Source organism: Bos indicus, chromosome 12 (genome assembly GCF_029378745.1).
Source record: "Bos indicus isolate NIAB-ARS_2022 breed Sahiwal x Tharparkar chromosome 12, NIAB-ARS_B.indTharparkar_mat_pri_1.0, whole genome shotgun sequence".
In the NCBI taxonomy this organism is placed as follows: domain Eukaryota; kingdom Metazoa; phylum Chordata; class Mammalia; order Artiodactyla; family Bovidae; genus Bos; species Bos indicus.
The window spans coordinates 70,586,389-70,604,855 of NC_091771.1; the positions used below are offsets into that span (position 1 = coordinate 70,586,389).

The window sequence follows — 18,467 nt, forward strand, 5'->3', positions numbered from 1 at the left end:
TTAGACTTTCATAAGGAAAGCAATTCAGGATAACATTCATGGAAGTACTACAGCATTTAGGATACCATGAAAACATTGCCCACTCACCCTGGTGTTTTGTAATTTGCCTTTGTAATTCTGTGTATGCTAATTGGCCATCACTAATCAATCTTTAATCCTTTAATTTGAAGTGTATTTACTCTCTGTTCTTTAATTTCAAGCACAGTCTGAATTTTGTTCTTAATCTATAATATTTCTCCAAAACAAATGTTCATTGACCCCTGCAACTCAATATAGTTTAAGATTATCTTTGGCAGTTAAAAAGTTGATTCTTTAATCTTGCAACTTTGATTTTATGAGGATAGATTAATACAAATACCACCTACATCCATAGTCTGGGGTAAATAACTTCTTGTGTTGTGGTCTTGTTTTCCTGAGTTTTCACTGAAAAACATTTATGAAATTCTTCAAAGGAGACATACAGATGGCCAATAGACACATGAAAAGATGCTCAGCATTATTAATTATTAGAGAAATGCAAATCAAAACCACAATGAGGTACAAACTCATACCAGTCAGAATGGCTATCATCAAAAAGTTTATAAATAATAAATGCTAGAGAAGATGTAGGAAAAAAGGAACTCCAACACACTGCTGTGTGTGTGTATGCTCAGTCATGTTTTACTCTTTGCAACCCTATGAACTGTAGCCTGCCAGACTCTTCTGTCCACAGGATTTTCCAGGCAGGAATACTGGAGTGGGTTGTCATTTCCTTCTCCAGGGGATCTTCCTGACCCAGAGATCAAACCCACATTTCTTTCATCTCCTGCATTGGCAGCTGGATTTTTTTTTTTTTTTTTTTTTTTAACCATTGAGCCACTTGGGAAATCCCCAAGACACTTATGTTGGGAATGTAAATTGGTGTGTGGAAAACAGTATGGAGGTTCCTAAAAAAACTAAAAATAGAGCTACCACATGATCCAGCAATTATACTCCTGGGTATATATCTGGGGAAAATGGAAATACTAACTTGGAAATAACATGCACCCCAGGGTTCATTGCTGTACTATTTGCAATAGCCAAGATATAGAAGGAACTCAAGTTTCTGTCAACAGACAAGACAACATCTTTAAGAAGATGTGGCAACATACACACATAAATATCTATCTATCTATCTATATATATATATTATATGTGTATATGTATGTATATTGTGTTATACAGACATAAAAAGCAATGAAATATTGCTATTTGCAGCAACATGGATAAACCTAGAAAATCATCCTAAGTGAAGTCAGAGAAAGACAAATATTATATTATATCACTTATATGTGGATTCTAAAAAATAAAGCAAATTAATGTATGTATAAAAAGAAACAGAGTTACAGTCATGGAAAATAAACTTATGGTTACCAAAGGGGAAAGAGAGGGATCAATCAAGAGTACGAAATTCACAGATACAAACTACTATACATAAAATAGAGTAGCAACAAGGATTTACTGTATAGCACAGGCAACTAGAGTACCTTACAGTAAGGGAATAGATCTGATAGACGAGTGCCTGAAGAACTATGGATGGAGGTTCATGACATTGTACAGGAGGCGGTGTTCAAAACCATCCCCAATAAGAAGAAATGCAAAAAGGCAAAACTGTTGCCTGAGGAGGCCTTACAAATAGCTGAGAAAAAGTGAAAGGCAAAGGAGAAAAGGAAATGTACACTCATCTGAATGAAGTGTTCCAAAGAATAACAAGGAGAGATAAGGAAGTCTTCTAAGTGAAAAATGGAGAAGGAAATGGCAACCCACTCCAGTATTCTTGCCTGGAGAATCCCATGGACGGAGGAGCTTGGTGGGCTACAGTCCACGGGTGGCAGAGTCGGACACGACTGAGCGACATCACTTTCACTTTCACTTAAGTGAAAAATGAAAAGAAAAAAGTAAAACAATAGAATTGGAAAGACTAGAGATAGCTTCAAGAAAATTGAAGATACAAAGGGAACATTTCATCAAAGATGGGCACAATAAAGGACAGAAATGGTATGGACCTAACAGAAGTAGAAGATATTAAGGAAAGGTGGCAAGAATACACAGAAGAACTATACAAAGAAGATCTTCATGACCCAGATAACCATGATGGTGTGATCCCTCACCTAGAGCCAGACATCCTGGAGTGTGAAGTCAAATGGGCCTTAGGATGCATCACTATGAACAAAGGTGGTGGAGGTGATGGAATTCCAGTTGAGCTATTTCAAATCCTAAAAGATGATGCTGTTAAAGGGCTGCACTCAATATGCCAACAAATTCAGAAAACTTAGTAGTGGCCACAGGACTGGAAAAGGTCAGTTTTTCACTCAAATCCCAAAGAAAGGCAATGCCAAAGAATGTCCAAACGACTTCACAGTTGCACTCATCTTACATGCTAGCAAAGTAATGCTCAAAATTCTCCAAGCCAGGCTTCAACAATAAGTGAACTGTGAACTTCCAGATGTTCAAGCTGGATTTAAAAAGGCAGAGGAACCACAGATCAAATTGCCAACGTCTGTTGGATCATTGAAAAAGCAAGAGAGTTCCAGAAAAATGTCTACCTCTGCTTTATTGACTATGCCAGAGTCTTTGATTGTGTGGATCACAACAAACTGTGGAAAATTCTTAAAGAGATGGGACTACCAGACCATCTGACCTGCCTCCTGACAAATCTGTATTCAGGTCAAGAAGGAACAGTTAGACCCAGACATGGAAAAATGGACTGGTTCCAAATTGGGAAAGGAGTATGTCGAGACTGTATATTGTCACCCTGCTAATTTACTTACATGCAGAGTACATCATGTGAGATGCTGGGCTGGATAAAGCACAAGTTGGAATCAAGATTTCCAGGAGAAATATCAATAATCTCAGATATGCAGATGAAATCACCCTTATGGAAGAAAGAGAAGAACTAAAGCACTTCTTGATGAAAGTGAAAAAGGAGAGTTAAAAAGCTGGCTTACAACTCAACATTCAAAAAACAAAGATCATGGCATCTGGTCCCATCACTTCATGACAAATAGATGTGGAAACAATGAAAACAGTGAGAGACTTTATTTTTTGGGCTACACAATCACTGCAGATGGTGACTGCAGCCATGAAATTAAAATACACTTGCTCCTTGGAAGAAAAGCTATGACCAACCTAGATGGCATATTAAAAAGCAGAGACATTACTTTGCTGACAAAGATCTGTCTAGTCAAAGCTATGGTTTTTCCAGCAGTCATGTGTGGATGTGAGAGTTGGACCATTAAGAAAGCTGAGTCCCAAAGAATTGATGTTTTTGTACTTTGGTGTTGGAGAAGACTCTTGAGAGTCCCTTGGACTGCAAGGAGATCGAACCAGTCCATCCTAAAGGAAATCAGTCCTGGGTGTTCATTGGAAGGACTGATCTTGAAGCTGAAACTCCAATACTTTGGCCACCTGATGTGAAGAGCTGACTTATTTGAAATGACCCTGATGCTGGGAAAAATTGAAGGCAGGAGGAGAAGGAGAGGACAGAGGATGAGGTGGTTGGATGGCATCACCGACTTGATGGACATGAGTTTGAGCAGGCTCGGAGAGTTGGTGATGGACACCGATGGAAGCCTGGTGCACTATGGTCCATGGGGTGGCAAAGAGTCAGACAGGACTCAGTGACTAAACTGAACTGACTGATAGTAAGTTACAGTGGAAAATAATCTGAAGGAAATATATATATATATATATATATATATATATACTGATTCACTTTGCTGTATACCTGAAACTAAAATAATATAGTAAATAAATTACTGTTCAAGAAAAAAACTTTTCAAAATTATAACATTGAAGAAAATGCACTTGTTCACAATTATGGGATTAAACATGAGAAAGAATCATCACCAAAATAGCTCTAGTTTTACTGATCTATGAGGTACAATTTGCCATTATTTGAATTTATTTTTTTTAGACATTTGGACCTTCCAAAATGGTGAAGTGCTGAGAAGATTATATATTTAGAGAACCATACTTCCTACAATCAAAATATATATATATATATATATATTTTTTTTTTTTTTAATTTACTTTAGTGTAGTAGAAAGTGAAGTCACTCAGTCATGTCCGACTCTTTGCGATCCCATGGACTGTAGCCTACCATGCTCCTCTGTCCGTGGGATTCTCCAGGCAAGAATACTGGAGTGGGTTGCCATTTCCTTCTCCAGGAGATCTTTGCAACACAGGGATCGAACCCAGGTCTCCCACATTGCAGGCAGACACTTTACCATCTGAACTACCAGGGGAGCTCAAGTGTAGTAACTCCTTTGCAAAATCTATTTTTGGGAAATTTGACTCATCCATAGGGTCCTTTTAACTTTTCTGTTCAAATTGTACTGAGAGAAATAGCTTAGTTTTTTGAGAGACTTTCTTAACTAATCATTAAGTCGGTGTGGGGGACACTGAGACCTTTTTGTCGTGAGTTGACTCCACCATCTTCCTCAGTGAACACTCTTTGGAAAGAGTTCTCCCCATCACCTGGCTGTACATGTAAGATACATAAGAAGTCCTGAAGATGTCAAAGCTCTAATGTCTAAGAGGCTTGTCTACTTCAGTAGTTGTTTGTTTAAGAAAATGTCATTCTTCTTTCTATATGCACAGGTACAACTTAAAGAAATCATCAAAGAACTTCCTGATAAAATGGATACTGAATTAGTAGAATCTGGATCGAACTTAAGTGTTGGGCAAAAACAACTGGTGTGCCTTGCCAGGGCTATTCTCAGGAAGAATCAGATATTGATTATTGATGAAGCCACAGCACATGTGGATCCAAGGTATGGAGCTAAGATTCATGAAACATGGAATCTGAATTTTAAATATGGTAAATGGGAAATATTTAGTGATGTTGAGAAATGTTTTTATGTGCTCTATTTGCCCCAAAGACATCTCCTGGTAACATTAATTCCAGAAAACAGAGGAAGAAACCAAAATGTGGTAATAACGTTATGAGGCATCCTGAGAGAGCTAGATTTGTTAATCCAGCTCCTGATAGTTTCAAGCAATTTGGCAGGAAGACAACTTTTTATTGTTTTATGAAAAATAGTACGTTTCCAAGTAGACTTTCCCCTGGATTGGGAAGATTTCCTGGACCAGGAAATGGCAACCCACTCCAGTATTCTTGCCTGGGAAATCCCATGGACAGAAGAGCCTGGTGGGCTATAGTCCATGAGGTTGCAAAAGAGTCAGACACAACTTAGCAACTAAACAACAACAATAAAGACTTTTAATACTTAGTGTTTCAAGAGCAGGATTATGTCTTAAGTATTGATTTTTAAAAGCATAAAAATATCATGTGATATTTTCAAGTCTTAAGTCTGCTTTTCCTGTCTTTACTTAACTAAATGCAATTCTTTGATTCCAGCACTGATGAGTTAATACAAAAAAAGATCCGTGAGAAATTTGCACAGTGTACTGTGCTAACCATCGCACACAGATTGAGCACCATTATTGACAGTGACAGGATAATGGTAAGGCCCTCACCTGTGGGATTTCCATTGTTTCCATTTACCTTCAATTTTTAAATTTATTCTTCCTTGTAAAACTTGATTAAAACTTCTAATTAATTAATTTTTATTTTTTCCTCTCATCCTTGACAATAACTCAAGTACTTAAGTGTAGTTTCAGAATGTGCTATTAAACAATACATTCCAGTATTGTTTAGGAATAGGAAACAGTAATTTCCTATTTCCATTTAAAAGTTTATTTGAATTGCTGTTTTTTTAAGGTATCCAACCATGAAAATATTCCAAACTCACAATGAGACTTCAGATTTCAGAGTGGTGCAACAAAGTCATTTTTACTGTGTCACAGTTCTTTCAGCATTTTTGTATTCCCTTAATAAAAGCAGCATTTCATTAGACTGCCAGGCAGTTGTTAGGTGAACTTGCAGAATTTCCCAGTTGTTGGGACATTCACAATATGTGCTGTCAGAGGGGAGTCGTTGAGGACAAAAGGCCTAATGAGAAAAAGTATTTAGACAGAAAGGATTTAATAAAGGAAATTTGTTACATAAGAATTGGAGGGCTGGAAAAATGAATCACTGGGGTAATAATTTTAGGAAGCAATGACTGCCCTAGGACAGATCTCCAGACCTAAGACTCAGAGAAGAAGCCTTATGAGTCAGTGCTGAGACCTCCAGTTCAGTTCAGTTCAGTACAGAAATTAAAAGATGCTTACTCCTAGGAAGGAGAGTTATGACCAACCTAGATAGCATATTAAAAAGCAGAGACATTACTTTGCCAACAAAGGTCCGTCTAGTCAAGGCTATGGTTTTTCCAGTGGTCATGTATGGATGTGAGAGTTGGACTGTGAAGAAAGCTGAGTATCGAAGAATTGATGCTTTTGAACTGTGGTATTGGAGAAGACTCTTGAGAGTCCCTTGGACTGCAAGGACATCCAACCAGTCCATTCTAAAGGAGATCAGTCCTGGGTGTTCTTTGGAAGGACTGATGCTGAAGCTGAAACTCCAATACTTTGGCCACCTCATGTGAAGAGTTGACTCATTGGAAAAAACTCTGATGCTGGGAGGGATTATGGGCAGGAGGAGAAGGGGATGACAGAGGATGAGATAGCTGGATGGCATCACTGACTCAATGGACGTGAGTTTGAGTGAACTCCAGGAGTTGGTGATGGACAGGGAGGCCCAGCGTGCTGTAATTCATGGGGTTGCAAAGAGTTGGACATGACTGAGCGACCTCCAAGGGGAGGTCATTGTCTAGCTACTGGTCATATTTGTGAGTGAGCATGATGAGGCTAGTTCTCCATGTGCTGATAGAAGCTAGCGTTATGTTGCAGAAGTAGCAGAAAGGAGGGAGACCATTTGCTCTGCTTCCCACCTTCCTCCTCCCTCTAGTGCCCCCTACTGGCAGAACCTCACAAAGGGCCAGCAGGCCAAAGAGCCTTTGCAGAGACAACCTCTGCATCACAGGTGAAAGTGTAGAAAGAAAGGCAGATGGAGACTGAGTGACTGTAAATGAACAACTAGCAAGTCTCTCTCTCTCTCTCTCTTTTTTTTTTTTTTACTAGCAAGTCTCTTATACAATGTATCCAGGCATTGCAGACACAGCAAGCTCCAAACTTTGGTCTCTGGATGTCTGTCTAGTGTCTTTCTTTCAGGTTTGATTGCTCTTTCTTCCTTAGTAATTTAATATTTCCTTCCTTAGCTTTATCTCCTCCATTTCTTCCTCCCTTCATTTTCTCTCTTTTTCTTTCTATTCTCTCTCTCTTTGTTCTTCTCCTCTGTTGCTTGCTGAGTTTCAATAGATTTTAGGTTGTGGTTTATTAAATGACAAGGAAATCATCCCTCAAAGGAAAAACCTTTGGTAGCAAATAAGCCCAAAAGAAGCAAGGTATTTTCAGCCTAACCTAGTCTGGGTCAATGAGCTTATTTTACCCACTGTATAGATACTAGTCATCACAAGACTCCAGAGTATACAATTGATGCTGATTAGTGATGAAGTAAATAGATAAAGAAGGCCTGCACAATGCACAAGAGGCAGCAGATAGAGTTAACCAGTGATTTTGATGGTCCACACTAAACAGGTAAGAATCAGGAATAAATGGTCAGTAATACCTCAAATTCCTTATGTCCAATGATATAATGGAGCTTTTGACTTCTTGGGCAGTTTCTAGAAAATCACCTCCCACCCTCTTCCCCATGCATTGTCAGGTGGGATCATTAGTGGGGACACTGAATAGATACCGGACTGTCAGCACTGAGGCAGTGCCTGTAGCCTCACTCTCCCAAGCTGAACATGCACAGAAGTGAGCTCTGTGGAGGCAGATGACTGGAGTAGGGGATTGCCAACCAAAGGGATGCTCTAGGCTCCAAGCAGTGCAGCTGGTCACAGGACAAGAACATCTCAGTAGGAAGCAGGCTTCTCCTACAGAGTTTGTGAGGGACCTGGTGACAACCCAAGATTGTAGAACAGTTACTCTTAGAATCCAGAGATGTTTAGCATGGAGCATCTTTAGTCACTCATTTTGTGTTCTTGAATGCTAATGGGAAAAGTAACCTTTTCCTTCTACTCTTTACCTGTCACTTTGTTAATTCTTATCTCTCAGTATTGTATTTCCATACTGTTCCCACTTCTTCCACAGTACGTGAATGATGCTGTGAACTTTACCTGTTTCAAGCCCTTTTTCAGGTTTTTCTTTCACCCTGTCCTTGCCCTCCACCTCTCCCTGCAGCCACCCCATTGTCATTGAAGGCATCCTACCAATAAAAACAAATTAAATTATCTTGCATTGGGTCCATTTAAGTTTTATGTCTAGGACAACTAGCTGGAATGTCAGCAGATACAGAAGCCAGATAAACACATCTTTATTGCGCTTATATAACTGACTCAGATAATATAATGTATTTTTCCTAAACCTACTAGAGAGTGACAAGCAATTTGAGGTTGGTATTCATTGGGGTCGAGAGTTGAGGGATTCTTATCACACCGAATTGAATGTGTGGTTTACTTTATAGTTTAACTTGAGTTACGGGAAGAGTGGAGATATACCTGGAGATTACAGGATACTTTTAATTTCAAATTAGAGGGTTTTAAAATAAAAAGTTAATACTATACCTATTTTTTCTGTACACAAAGAAAAAAATTATAGTTGTTTATGTCAATTTGTTCTGAAATATCTAGAATCTTTGATCAAAGCCATAAATGTAAAGGCTAAGTTGGTAAAATTCTGTTCCTGGAATTTTTCAGTCTGGGTCCCATCTCAGCTCTTGTGGCCTGACATGAGTCTGAGCTGCACTAAGCTCTTGCTCCTTTCGACTCTCCCTCTTCTCTGACTGTCCTTTTTCTTTCTTTTATTCCAATATTTGATGTAAATGAGTTTCAATCCTCAACCCTGCTTTGTCCCTCCCTCATTTCCCCTCTCACTCTCCCTCTTGGCCACAGTCATCAATCTTGGGCATGTGGTCCTCCAGATCCACATCCCTAATCCTTAGCTATTCCCCAAGCCAGCTGGACTCATTCTCCAAACCCCCTGATCTCATCCTATAGTCTTGACAGATTACACCATTGGGTGGTCACTCATTCATGCCCTGAATTTAGTTTCCTTTCCATTTAACTTCCAATGAGCATGTATTAAGTGCCTGTTACCTGTCATGTACAATGCCAGGGGCCTGAGATGCAACACCAAACAAGGGAGATTGCATACCCTGCACTTAAGGAGATGCCAGTCTCTCCTCCAGCCCTCTTGACCTAGGTTATTCCCTGTGTCTGGAATGACCATTGTCCACCCACCCACCCCCACTTCTGCATGTTCACGTCTATTCATTCTTTGAGGCCCAGTTCATTGCCTGATCTCCTCCTTGAAGCTCATATTCAGAACCTCTGACAGAAGTCATCTTTTCTGTTACTAAACTCCTTTTTATGATTTTTTTTTTCTCTTGCATTGTAGACATTAGAGGATTTCCTTCTCTCTCTCCTCTCAGTACAGGCTCCCTGAAGGCAGGGGCTGTGACTTACTTGTGTTTGGCTCTTCCACAACATCTAGCATAGTGACAGGAATGCAACTAAATGTGTAAAAAATATTTGCTGAATAATTCAGAAATTAATGAAAAATTTTCTTGTGATCCTCAAATGTGTTTTGTCTATGCGTTACTTAACTCTTTATTAATCTTGAAAGCTAAATCAGAGTTGTTTTATTTTTCTGTGAATATATAAGAGGTACACAGTAAATAATCTGAGCCTGAGTGTAATAAAAATTGCAGTAGAAAGTGGGGGAAATATTTATGCTTATGGGCATATTTGTTCAATTTATATATAAAGCTAGTACAAAGTCTTCAGTTCAGTTCAGTCGCTCAGTCGTGTCTGACACTTTGCAATCCCATGAACTGCAGCATTCCAGGCCTCTCTGTCCATCACCAACTCCTGGAATTTACCCAAACTCATGTCCATTGAGTCAGTGACACCATCCAACCATCTCATCCTCTGTCGTCCCCTCCTTTTCCTGCCCTCAATCTTTCTCAGCATCAGGGTGTTTTCAAATGAATCAGCTCTTCACATCAGGTGGCCAAAGTACTGGAGTTTCAGCTTCAGCATCAGTCCTTCCAATGAACACCCAGGACTGACTACTTTAGGATGGACTGGTTGGATCTCCTTGCAATCCAAGGGACTCTCAAGAGTCTTCTCCAACACCACAGTTCAAAACCATCAATTCTTCGGTGCTCAGCTTTCTTTATAGTCCAACTCTCACATGCATACATGACTACTGGAAAAATTGCTTCTTTAGTCTTACTCAAAGAGAAAATTGGATTTCTAGATATTTCTTCAGTGCAGAGCGATTACACTAAAGCTGTTTATGTAGCAACTCTTTTTTGTCAGGCTTTCACTTTCAGGATAATAAAGTACAACCAAAACCAACTTTCAGAAGCACTTTAACCTCACTGACAAGGGATTCAGCCCCAAAGAGGTGGCATAATCTGGAAGCATTTACTTTTTTCCCAAGTTTTGCTCAGTGTTTTTAAACCAACTTGACAGTTAATTTGCTGTCAAGTCACTGTTGTCTTATTATATGATACCACTGTACTTTTTCAGAGAATGCAATAGTAAGCCACTCCAGTACTCTTGCCTAGAAAATCCCATGGATGGGGGGAGCCTGGGTAGGCTGCAGTCCATGGTGTCGCTAAGAGTCAGAGGCGACTGAGCAACTTCACTTTCACTTTTCACTTTCACGCAATGGAGAAGGAAATGGTAACCCACTCCAGTGTTCTTGCCTGGAGAATCCCATGGACTGGGGAGCCTGGTGGACTGCCAACTGTGGGGTAGCACAGAGTTGGACACGACTGAAGCGACTTAGCAGCAGCAGCAACTGTACTTTTTAGATAAATTGAGTTTGATTTTCTTGAATTAAGAAATTTCCCAGCTTTGAATGTCTGTATAAACAACCCTCAAATCTTAAGAGTCTGAAAGCTAAAAATACTAACTAATCATAACAACCCCAAATGCCTTTGGCATAATATAAATGATATAGATTGCTAAGTGTCTGTAATCATAGTCTAAAACTTTGATTTTCTTCTATTCCTATAACATTATAATAGTAAAACATTGGGTTAGAGCTTGATCTACTAGTAACCTAGGGTAATCAAACTATTTAAATACCAGCCAGTCTTACCACCCAAATAGATTCTCTGTATTCTCCCTGTCCTGCCCCTTTCTGAAATATTGTTGGAGTTATAATAAGTTACTGTGAAATGTTGTGTACTAACAGGTTTCCTCTGCTGCTTAACAGGTTTTGGATTCAGGAAGACTGGAAGAATATGATGAGCCATATGTTTTGCTGCAAAATAGAGACGGCCTGTTTTACAAGATGGTGCAACAACTGGGCAAGGCCAAGGCCGCTGCCCTCACTGAAACAGCAAAACAGGTGAGCCCACTGTGGGGAGTTGTAATTAAAATTTATCTCCACAGTTCACTCCTCACGATTTGGTAGCAGGGGTCCAGTAACAAGCTCTCTGTGTCCTTTTCAATCATACGCTCCAGAGACAAAGATTCATGAATGGATCTTTACATGTTGCAGGTGGAAGCCAGGTCTGCTGGGACTCTGCAGAAGCAGTGGGGATGGGGTCAGGATGTGTGCATGCACGTGCACCTGAGAGAGATTTTGGATTGGACTTGGCACACATTTAGACTCTGGGTTCAGATTCTCACAGAGCACAGGACACCCATTTTGCAGACCTTTCACATTCATTCTGATTGGTGCTTAGCACATTTGTGATACAAGTTCTGTCAAAGAATATCCAGAAAATTTGAGAGTTTAAGGGAAAAAATTTGGAGTATTTTGATTCTAGGAAAATCTTCCAGGGAAAGATGTAGGTCTCTTCTGTGTTCTGATCTGTAAATAAAACTCCTACCTGATACTGACACTTTCTCTCTAATTCTTTGTTGTTTCGAGTTAGGTGCATTTGCCCCCCATGCTTTCTCTAGCATATGGAAAATGAAAGTGTCATCAGGACAAATCAGGAGCTCACAATACCTTCACACTGTAGTCTGAATGGTGTCTGAAGGTTTACAGAGCACTTTCTCAGAGATGAGGTGTGTGAAGCACTAAGCACTGTGCATGGTGTGAGGAAGGGGCTCGATGGGTAACACTCAGGTCATGTGGTTTTGTACTGAAAAATTTGGTCTTTGTTTCCAATGCTGAATGAGAATAATGAAGACAAGTTTCAAAGAATAAAGGAAAGAAATTTGTTAATTTGCTAGCAAATGAGTAGGATAGCAGACTAATTTTTTAAGAACTATCATCCTGCCTTCTAAGAGACAGCAGGTGTATTTAAAGAAAAGTTTTAGGGTGCCTATATGACGGCTGTCACATATAGTTGCTTTGTTTTTAGGATAGCTATTTCCATGATGTTATCCCTGGTCATTTTGGTCCCCTGGTCCCAGTCAAAATGTTCCTGTTTTGATATTTTTTGCTTTGCTGACTTCATGGCCTTTGGTTTCTGTGGTTATGACATGAGGAACAAGCAGAAATGGCAAGAATGCCTGCACTGAGGTCTGCTTAAGGAACTTAGTCATTGTCATGCAGCTGCCTGTAATTCTTTCTGGAACAAGGTGAGAGTGGGGTTGATGGAAGGATGGAAGGATGGAAGGAGGGAATGATGGTCTGGTGCTCTTGCCCCTTGAGATGCATGGCTTGAGGTGGGATGAGGCTTCTAACTGTGTGTGGTGAGGCTTCCCCAATGAAACTAAATCTCTGCTCATTAAATTATTGGTGCGTTTTTACTTCTTCATACTTTGAATCTCCCAGATTTTTCACTTGTAAAGAACAAATTTACTTGTGTAATATTTTAAATGTCTCTTAAAAACATATTCTAAGTATCCCACAATATTTCTGTTAGATATACTGTGGAAAATTCTTCAAGAGATGGGAATACCAGACCACCTTAATTACCTCCTGAGAAATCTGTATGCAGGTCAAGAAGCAACAGTTAGAACTGGATGAGGAACACCAGACTGGTTCCAAACTGAGAAAGAAGTACGTCAAGGCTGTATATTGTCACTCTGCTTATTTAACTTATATGCAGAGTACATCATGTTAAACGCTGGGCTGGATGAAGCACAAGCTGGAATTAAGATTGCCAGGAGAAATATCAATAACCTCAGACATGCAGATGATACCATCCTTATAGCAGAAAACAGAAGAACTAAAGAGCATCTTGATGAAAGTGAAAGAGGAAAGTGAAACACCTGGCTTAAAACTCAACATTCAGAAAACTAAGATCATGGTATCCAGTCCCATCACTTCATGACAAATAGATGAGGAAACAATGGAAACAGTGGGCTCCAAAATCACTGCAGATGGTGACTGCAGCCATGAAATTAAAAGACGCTTGCTCCTTGGAAGAAAAGCTATGACAAACCTAGACAGCATATTAAAAAACAGAGACATATTCAGTCGCAAGCAATAAATGCTGGAGAGGGTGTGGAGAAAAGGGAACCCTCTTACACTGTTGGTGGGAATGCAAACTAGTACAGCCACTATGGAGAACAATGTGGAGATTCCTTAAAAAACTGAAATAGAACTGCCTTATGATCCAGCAATCCCACTGCTGGGCATACACACCGAGGAAACCAGAATTGAAAGCGACACGTGTACCCCAGTGTTCATCGCAGCACTGTTTATAATAGCCAGGACATGGAAGCAACCTAGATGTCCATCAGCAGATGAATGGATAAGAAAGTTGTGGTACATATACACAATGGAGTATTACTCAGCCATTAAAAAGAATACATTTGAATCAGTTCTAATGAGGTGGATGAAACTGGAGCCTATTATACAGAGTAAAGTAAGCCAGAAAGAAAAACACCAATACAGTATACTAATTGTATACACCAATACAGTAACGCATATATATGGAATTTAGAAAGATGGTAACAATAACCCTGTATACAAGACAGCAAAAGAGACACTGATGTATAGAACAGTCTTTTGGACTCTGTGGGAGAGGAAGAGGGTGGGAGGATATGGGGGAATGGCATTGAAATACGTATAACATCATATATGAAATGAGTTGCCCGTCCAGGTTCGATGCACGATACTGGATGCTTGGGGCTGGTGCACTGGGACAACCCAGAGGGATGATATGGGGAGGGAGGAGGGAAGAGGGTTCAGGATGGGAAATACATGTATACCTGTGGTGGATTCATTTCAATATTTGGCAAAACCAATACAATATTGTAAAGTTTAAGAAAAAAAAAAGCATGCCACAACAACAACAACAACAAAACTAGAGACATAACTTTGCTGACAAAGGTCCATCTGATCAAAGCATGGTTTTTCCAGTAGTCATGTATGGATGTGAGAGTTGGACTACAATGAAAGCTGAGCACCAAAGAATTGATGCTTTTGAACTGTGGTGTTGGAGAAGACTCTTGAGTCCTTTGGACTGCAAGCAAATCCAACCAGTCAACCCTAAAGGAAATCAGTCCTGAACATTCATTGGAAGGACTGATGCTAAAGTTGAAGCTCCTGTACTTTGGCCTCCTGATGTGAAGAACTGACTCATTGGAAATTATCCTGATGTTGGGAAAGATTGAAGGAAGGAGGAGAAGGGGATGATAGAAGATGAGATGGTTGGATGGATCACCAACTCAATGGACATGAGTTTGAGCAAGCTCCAGGAATTGGTGATGGATAGGGAAGCCTGGCATGCTGCAGTCTATGGGGTTGCAAAGAGTTGGAGATGGCTGGGTGACTGAACTGAACTGAATGGTATTTCTAAGTGAGAGATTTATCTAAAATGTAGCTCAATTTTCCTCTGTCACCGCTTCACCTCCGTTCTTCTCCTTGGAGATGAAGAGTAGTACCTTCCACTTTTCACAGTGTGGGAAGTTGCACAGCGTCATCGAGCTGGCTGAAGAGTTGGCAGCGTCAGGATTCAATTCTTGGTATAGGGATGAGAAGTTTGTGTTCTGAACTTTTCATAAGTACTTATATTGTGTGCAGATATAGAGAAGCTGTACTTGGAGCCCTGACTTATTTTTAATTCCTGAAACTCACAGAGCGTTTTTACCTACCAGAGCAGAGGTCCCCAACCCCTAGGCCACAGACCAATACTGGTCTATGTCCTGTTAGGAACTGGGCAGTACTGCAGGAGGTAAGTGGCAGGTGAGCAAGCCAAGCTTCATCAGTGTTTGTAGCTTTTTCTCATATCCCCTGAGCTCTGTCTCCTGTCAGATCAGTGGCAGCATTGGATTCTCATAGGAGCGTGAACTTTAACCCAAAAGTTGAGGTGAAATATCCTAAGATTGCCACAAAACAGCAATAAAGAGCACAATAAATCGAATGCACTTGAATCATCCCAGAACCATCCCCCAACCCAATCCATGGAAAAACTATTCCACAAAACTGGTCCCTGGTGCTAAAAAGGTTGGGGACCTCTGTACTAGAGTGTCTCTCAGTCAGAGCTTCCCCGCTAAGGCCTGATGATCATTTGTGATTCCTTGAATAAGTAGTCACAAAGAAGTCAGGAATTTATAAACATTTGTTCCTTTGACCTTATGCATTCTACATCAAAAGGATGTGTCCTCACCTGTGTGTCAGTCTTCATTTAAAAAATGTGTTATCATTTTATCTTTTTCAAAATTGAGTAATGAGAAAATAGACCAGGGAATTTTAGATAGGTCCAAATATTTAATAACAGAGTTCACCACGGTCATTTTACAGATGAGAAAACTAAGACTCCTTGGAAGGAAGATGGAACTGATGTATGTAACTAGTTGTTTTGCTAGTTTGTAGCAGATACTACAGAATTAGAAATTTGTTTTTTCAGTATGTGTTTCAAATCAAGTTTAACATACATACAAAAGCAGAAATGGGTTATAGAAATCTCATGATTGTGGTCTATAATCTTGCACCTAGTTTAACAATATCACTAAGTTATGTTTGTATTGTTCTTTACAATTGCTTTACATAGTTCTCACATGTATTATTTCACTTAATCCTCTTGATGGTTGTTTTTTATCCACATCATGGATGAAGAGATTTGGTCACACATAAGGTCACAGAGAAAGAGATGACAACCCACTCCAGTATTCTTGCCTGGGAAATCCCAGAGACAGGAGAGCCTTGTGGGCTACAGTTTATGGGCTCACAGGAGTCAAACATGACTTAGTGACTAAGCCACCAAGGTCACAGAGGGCTTCCCTTGTGGCTCAGATGGTCAAGAATCCACCTTCAATGTGGGAGAGCTAGGTTTGACCCCTGGGTTGGGGAGATCTCCTGGAGAAAGGAATGGCAACCCCTGCCAGTATTCTTGCCTGGAGAATCCCCATGGACAGAGGGAACTGGGGGTCTACAGTCCATGGGGTCATGAAGAGTTGGACACTACTGAGTGACTAAGCACAAGGTCACAGAGGTGGTCCAGGAAGCAGAAAGGCTGTGTGCTGCCCTAGGTACTGTGTTTTGTATTGAGTCTGAGAACGCTGCTCCTTCTTTAATTGATAGCCAAGTTGGGTCATCACCCAAGTTCATTGGGTGGCAAAGCATTAGTTTCTCTTAGATTTCAGTCCAACCACTGGTTCAGGTCACCTCTGCAGAAAACATAAGGAAGTACATTTCCTGGTTCCCCATCCAGCTGAGTATCTTTTAGATATTCTTTCTGCATATACTTGATCTTATTAGGTGAACAAACTATCAGATTGTCAATTTTTTTAAAGTGCATGCATCAGATATCAATGCATGGTTCAGAGCTGTAACACTGGGAACATTAGCCTAAGTCAAAAAGCTTTTCACTCTAATAGAATAAAATTCATTCATTTGAAAAGAAAACTCAACATCTGGGAGAAGGTGCTTCCAAATCACATTTTCTTGACTATGTAGTTCCTTCTCTGAAAATGTTGGTGCAGAGAAGCTCAATAACTGTCTGATTGACCCTTTTAAATGATCCATAAAACAGTAGAGAAAGTACTTTCTAGAAATATAAAGCTGCAGGGTTCATTAGTTTGCTAGAGCTGCCATGCTGCTGCTGCTAAGTCGCTTCAGTTGTCTCCAACTCTGTGCGACCCCAGAGACGGCAGCCCATCAGGCTCCCCTGTCCCTGGGATTCTCCAGGCAAGAACACTGGAGTGGGAAAGTACCAAAGAATAGGAGAGTTAAACAACATAAATGTACTACTTCACAGCCTTGGAGACTGCAAGTCTGAGATCACAGTGTCGGTAGGGTGGTTTCCTCTGAGGTCTCTCTTCTTGGCTTGGAGATGCCATCTTCTCTCTGTGTCCTCATGTGGTCTTTCCTCTGTGTGTGCCTGTGTCCTAATCTCTTCTTTCTATGAGGACATCAGTCAGATTACATTAGGACCTGCCTATATGACTGCATTTTAACTTTATTGTCTCTTTAAAGACACTGTCTCAATATGGAGTCACATTCTGAGATTCTGTGCATAGGGGAAGGTTGGGGCTTCTACATATAAAATTTGAGGGGACAGGATTCAGCCCATAACAAAGGATGAAAGTTGTCATTCATTTTCTTCTGTGATGAAGCAGACCTGATTGAGATTTTTTGAATTTTCTTTGTTTCCAATGTGTAACAGAGGGGTCATTTTTTCTATTTGTGTTATCACCAGATACAACCCAAAAGTTATGAAACCCTCATCTTGGATCTAAGAGCCTGGGTCAATTTGAATAAATGGAGTTGGCACTTGGCAGCCATGTGGCCTTGTGTCCCCCAAGGTCTCTGGGCCTCAGATCCTCACCTGTATGTAGAGCAGAGATTACATCCCTGCCTGGCTTCTTCACAGTTATTCTACACAAGGATCAAATGAAAGAGCAGATGCTTTGGTGCTTTGAGAATATAGAGTGTTTTACAGTATAAAAGTGGGATTATTTTTTTAAAAGGCTTAGAGTGAACCCTTACTTCCCAATAATAGGAAAATGCACCTACAGTTCTGAGTAGCTTTAGAGACTCAAAATAAATAAAATGTATTTTTAATAATTAGCTTTTAAAGAGATGATACATCTAATGCTATAAAATTTTAAAACTTCAGTTTTAAAAATAAATTCTTTAAAATTTATGAATGAAAAGTAAATCACTCTCCACTCCTGTCATCACACAGCTCCTCCCCAGGTGGAGCCCCAGCTCCACTGTTGGCTGTTCTATTGAATATTCTGTGCATCAGGAAGAATTGTGCAGATATGCCCTTCCTGTTTTTAAGCACAAATGGTGGCTGTTCTTGTTGTTTTCATTTAATATAATACCTCAGATTATATCACTGCATAGTTATTCTTTGTAATGGCTACATAATATTTATGATTTATCTATTCCCTACTCCTCATTTTCCCTTCTAATTAAGTGTTACAGTTTGGTGCTTTTACCCCCAAAGAAGAAGCTCCCAAATTCACTTACTATTTGTATTTTTTTGTTTAATATAATCTATCACTTTCTGCTTTTTATCTTTAAAAATTCCACACTCCCTTTGGTTTATTTTGTTGTCACTTCTCACT

The 18,467-nt window shown here is 39.9% G+C and overlaps 1 protein-coding gene across 4 annotated transcripts in view; it reads left to right on the top strand.

Annotated features, from left to right (window-relative positions):
- The window catches only part of LOC139176077 (ATP-binding cassette sub-family C member 4-like), a 401,158-nt gene that overhangs the window by 355,564 nt on the left and 27,127 nt on the right, over window positions 1-18,467 (top strand). For all 4 annotated transcript variants that reach the window (XM_070800386.1, XM_070800387.1, XM_070800388.1 and 1 more), the window contains 3 exons: window positions 4,621-4,793; window positions 5,381-5,486; window positions 11,257-11,391. In XM_070800386.1, the coding sequence (XP_070656487.1) occupies window positions 4,621-4,793; window positions 5,381-5,486; window positions 11,257-11,391 (414 nt within the window). The remainder of the gene's footprint in view (window positions 1-4,620; window positions 4,794-5,380; window positions 5,487-11,256; window positions 11,392-18,467) is intronic.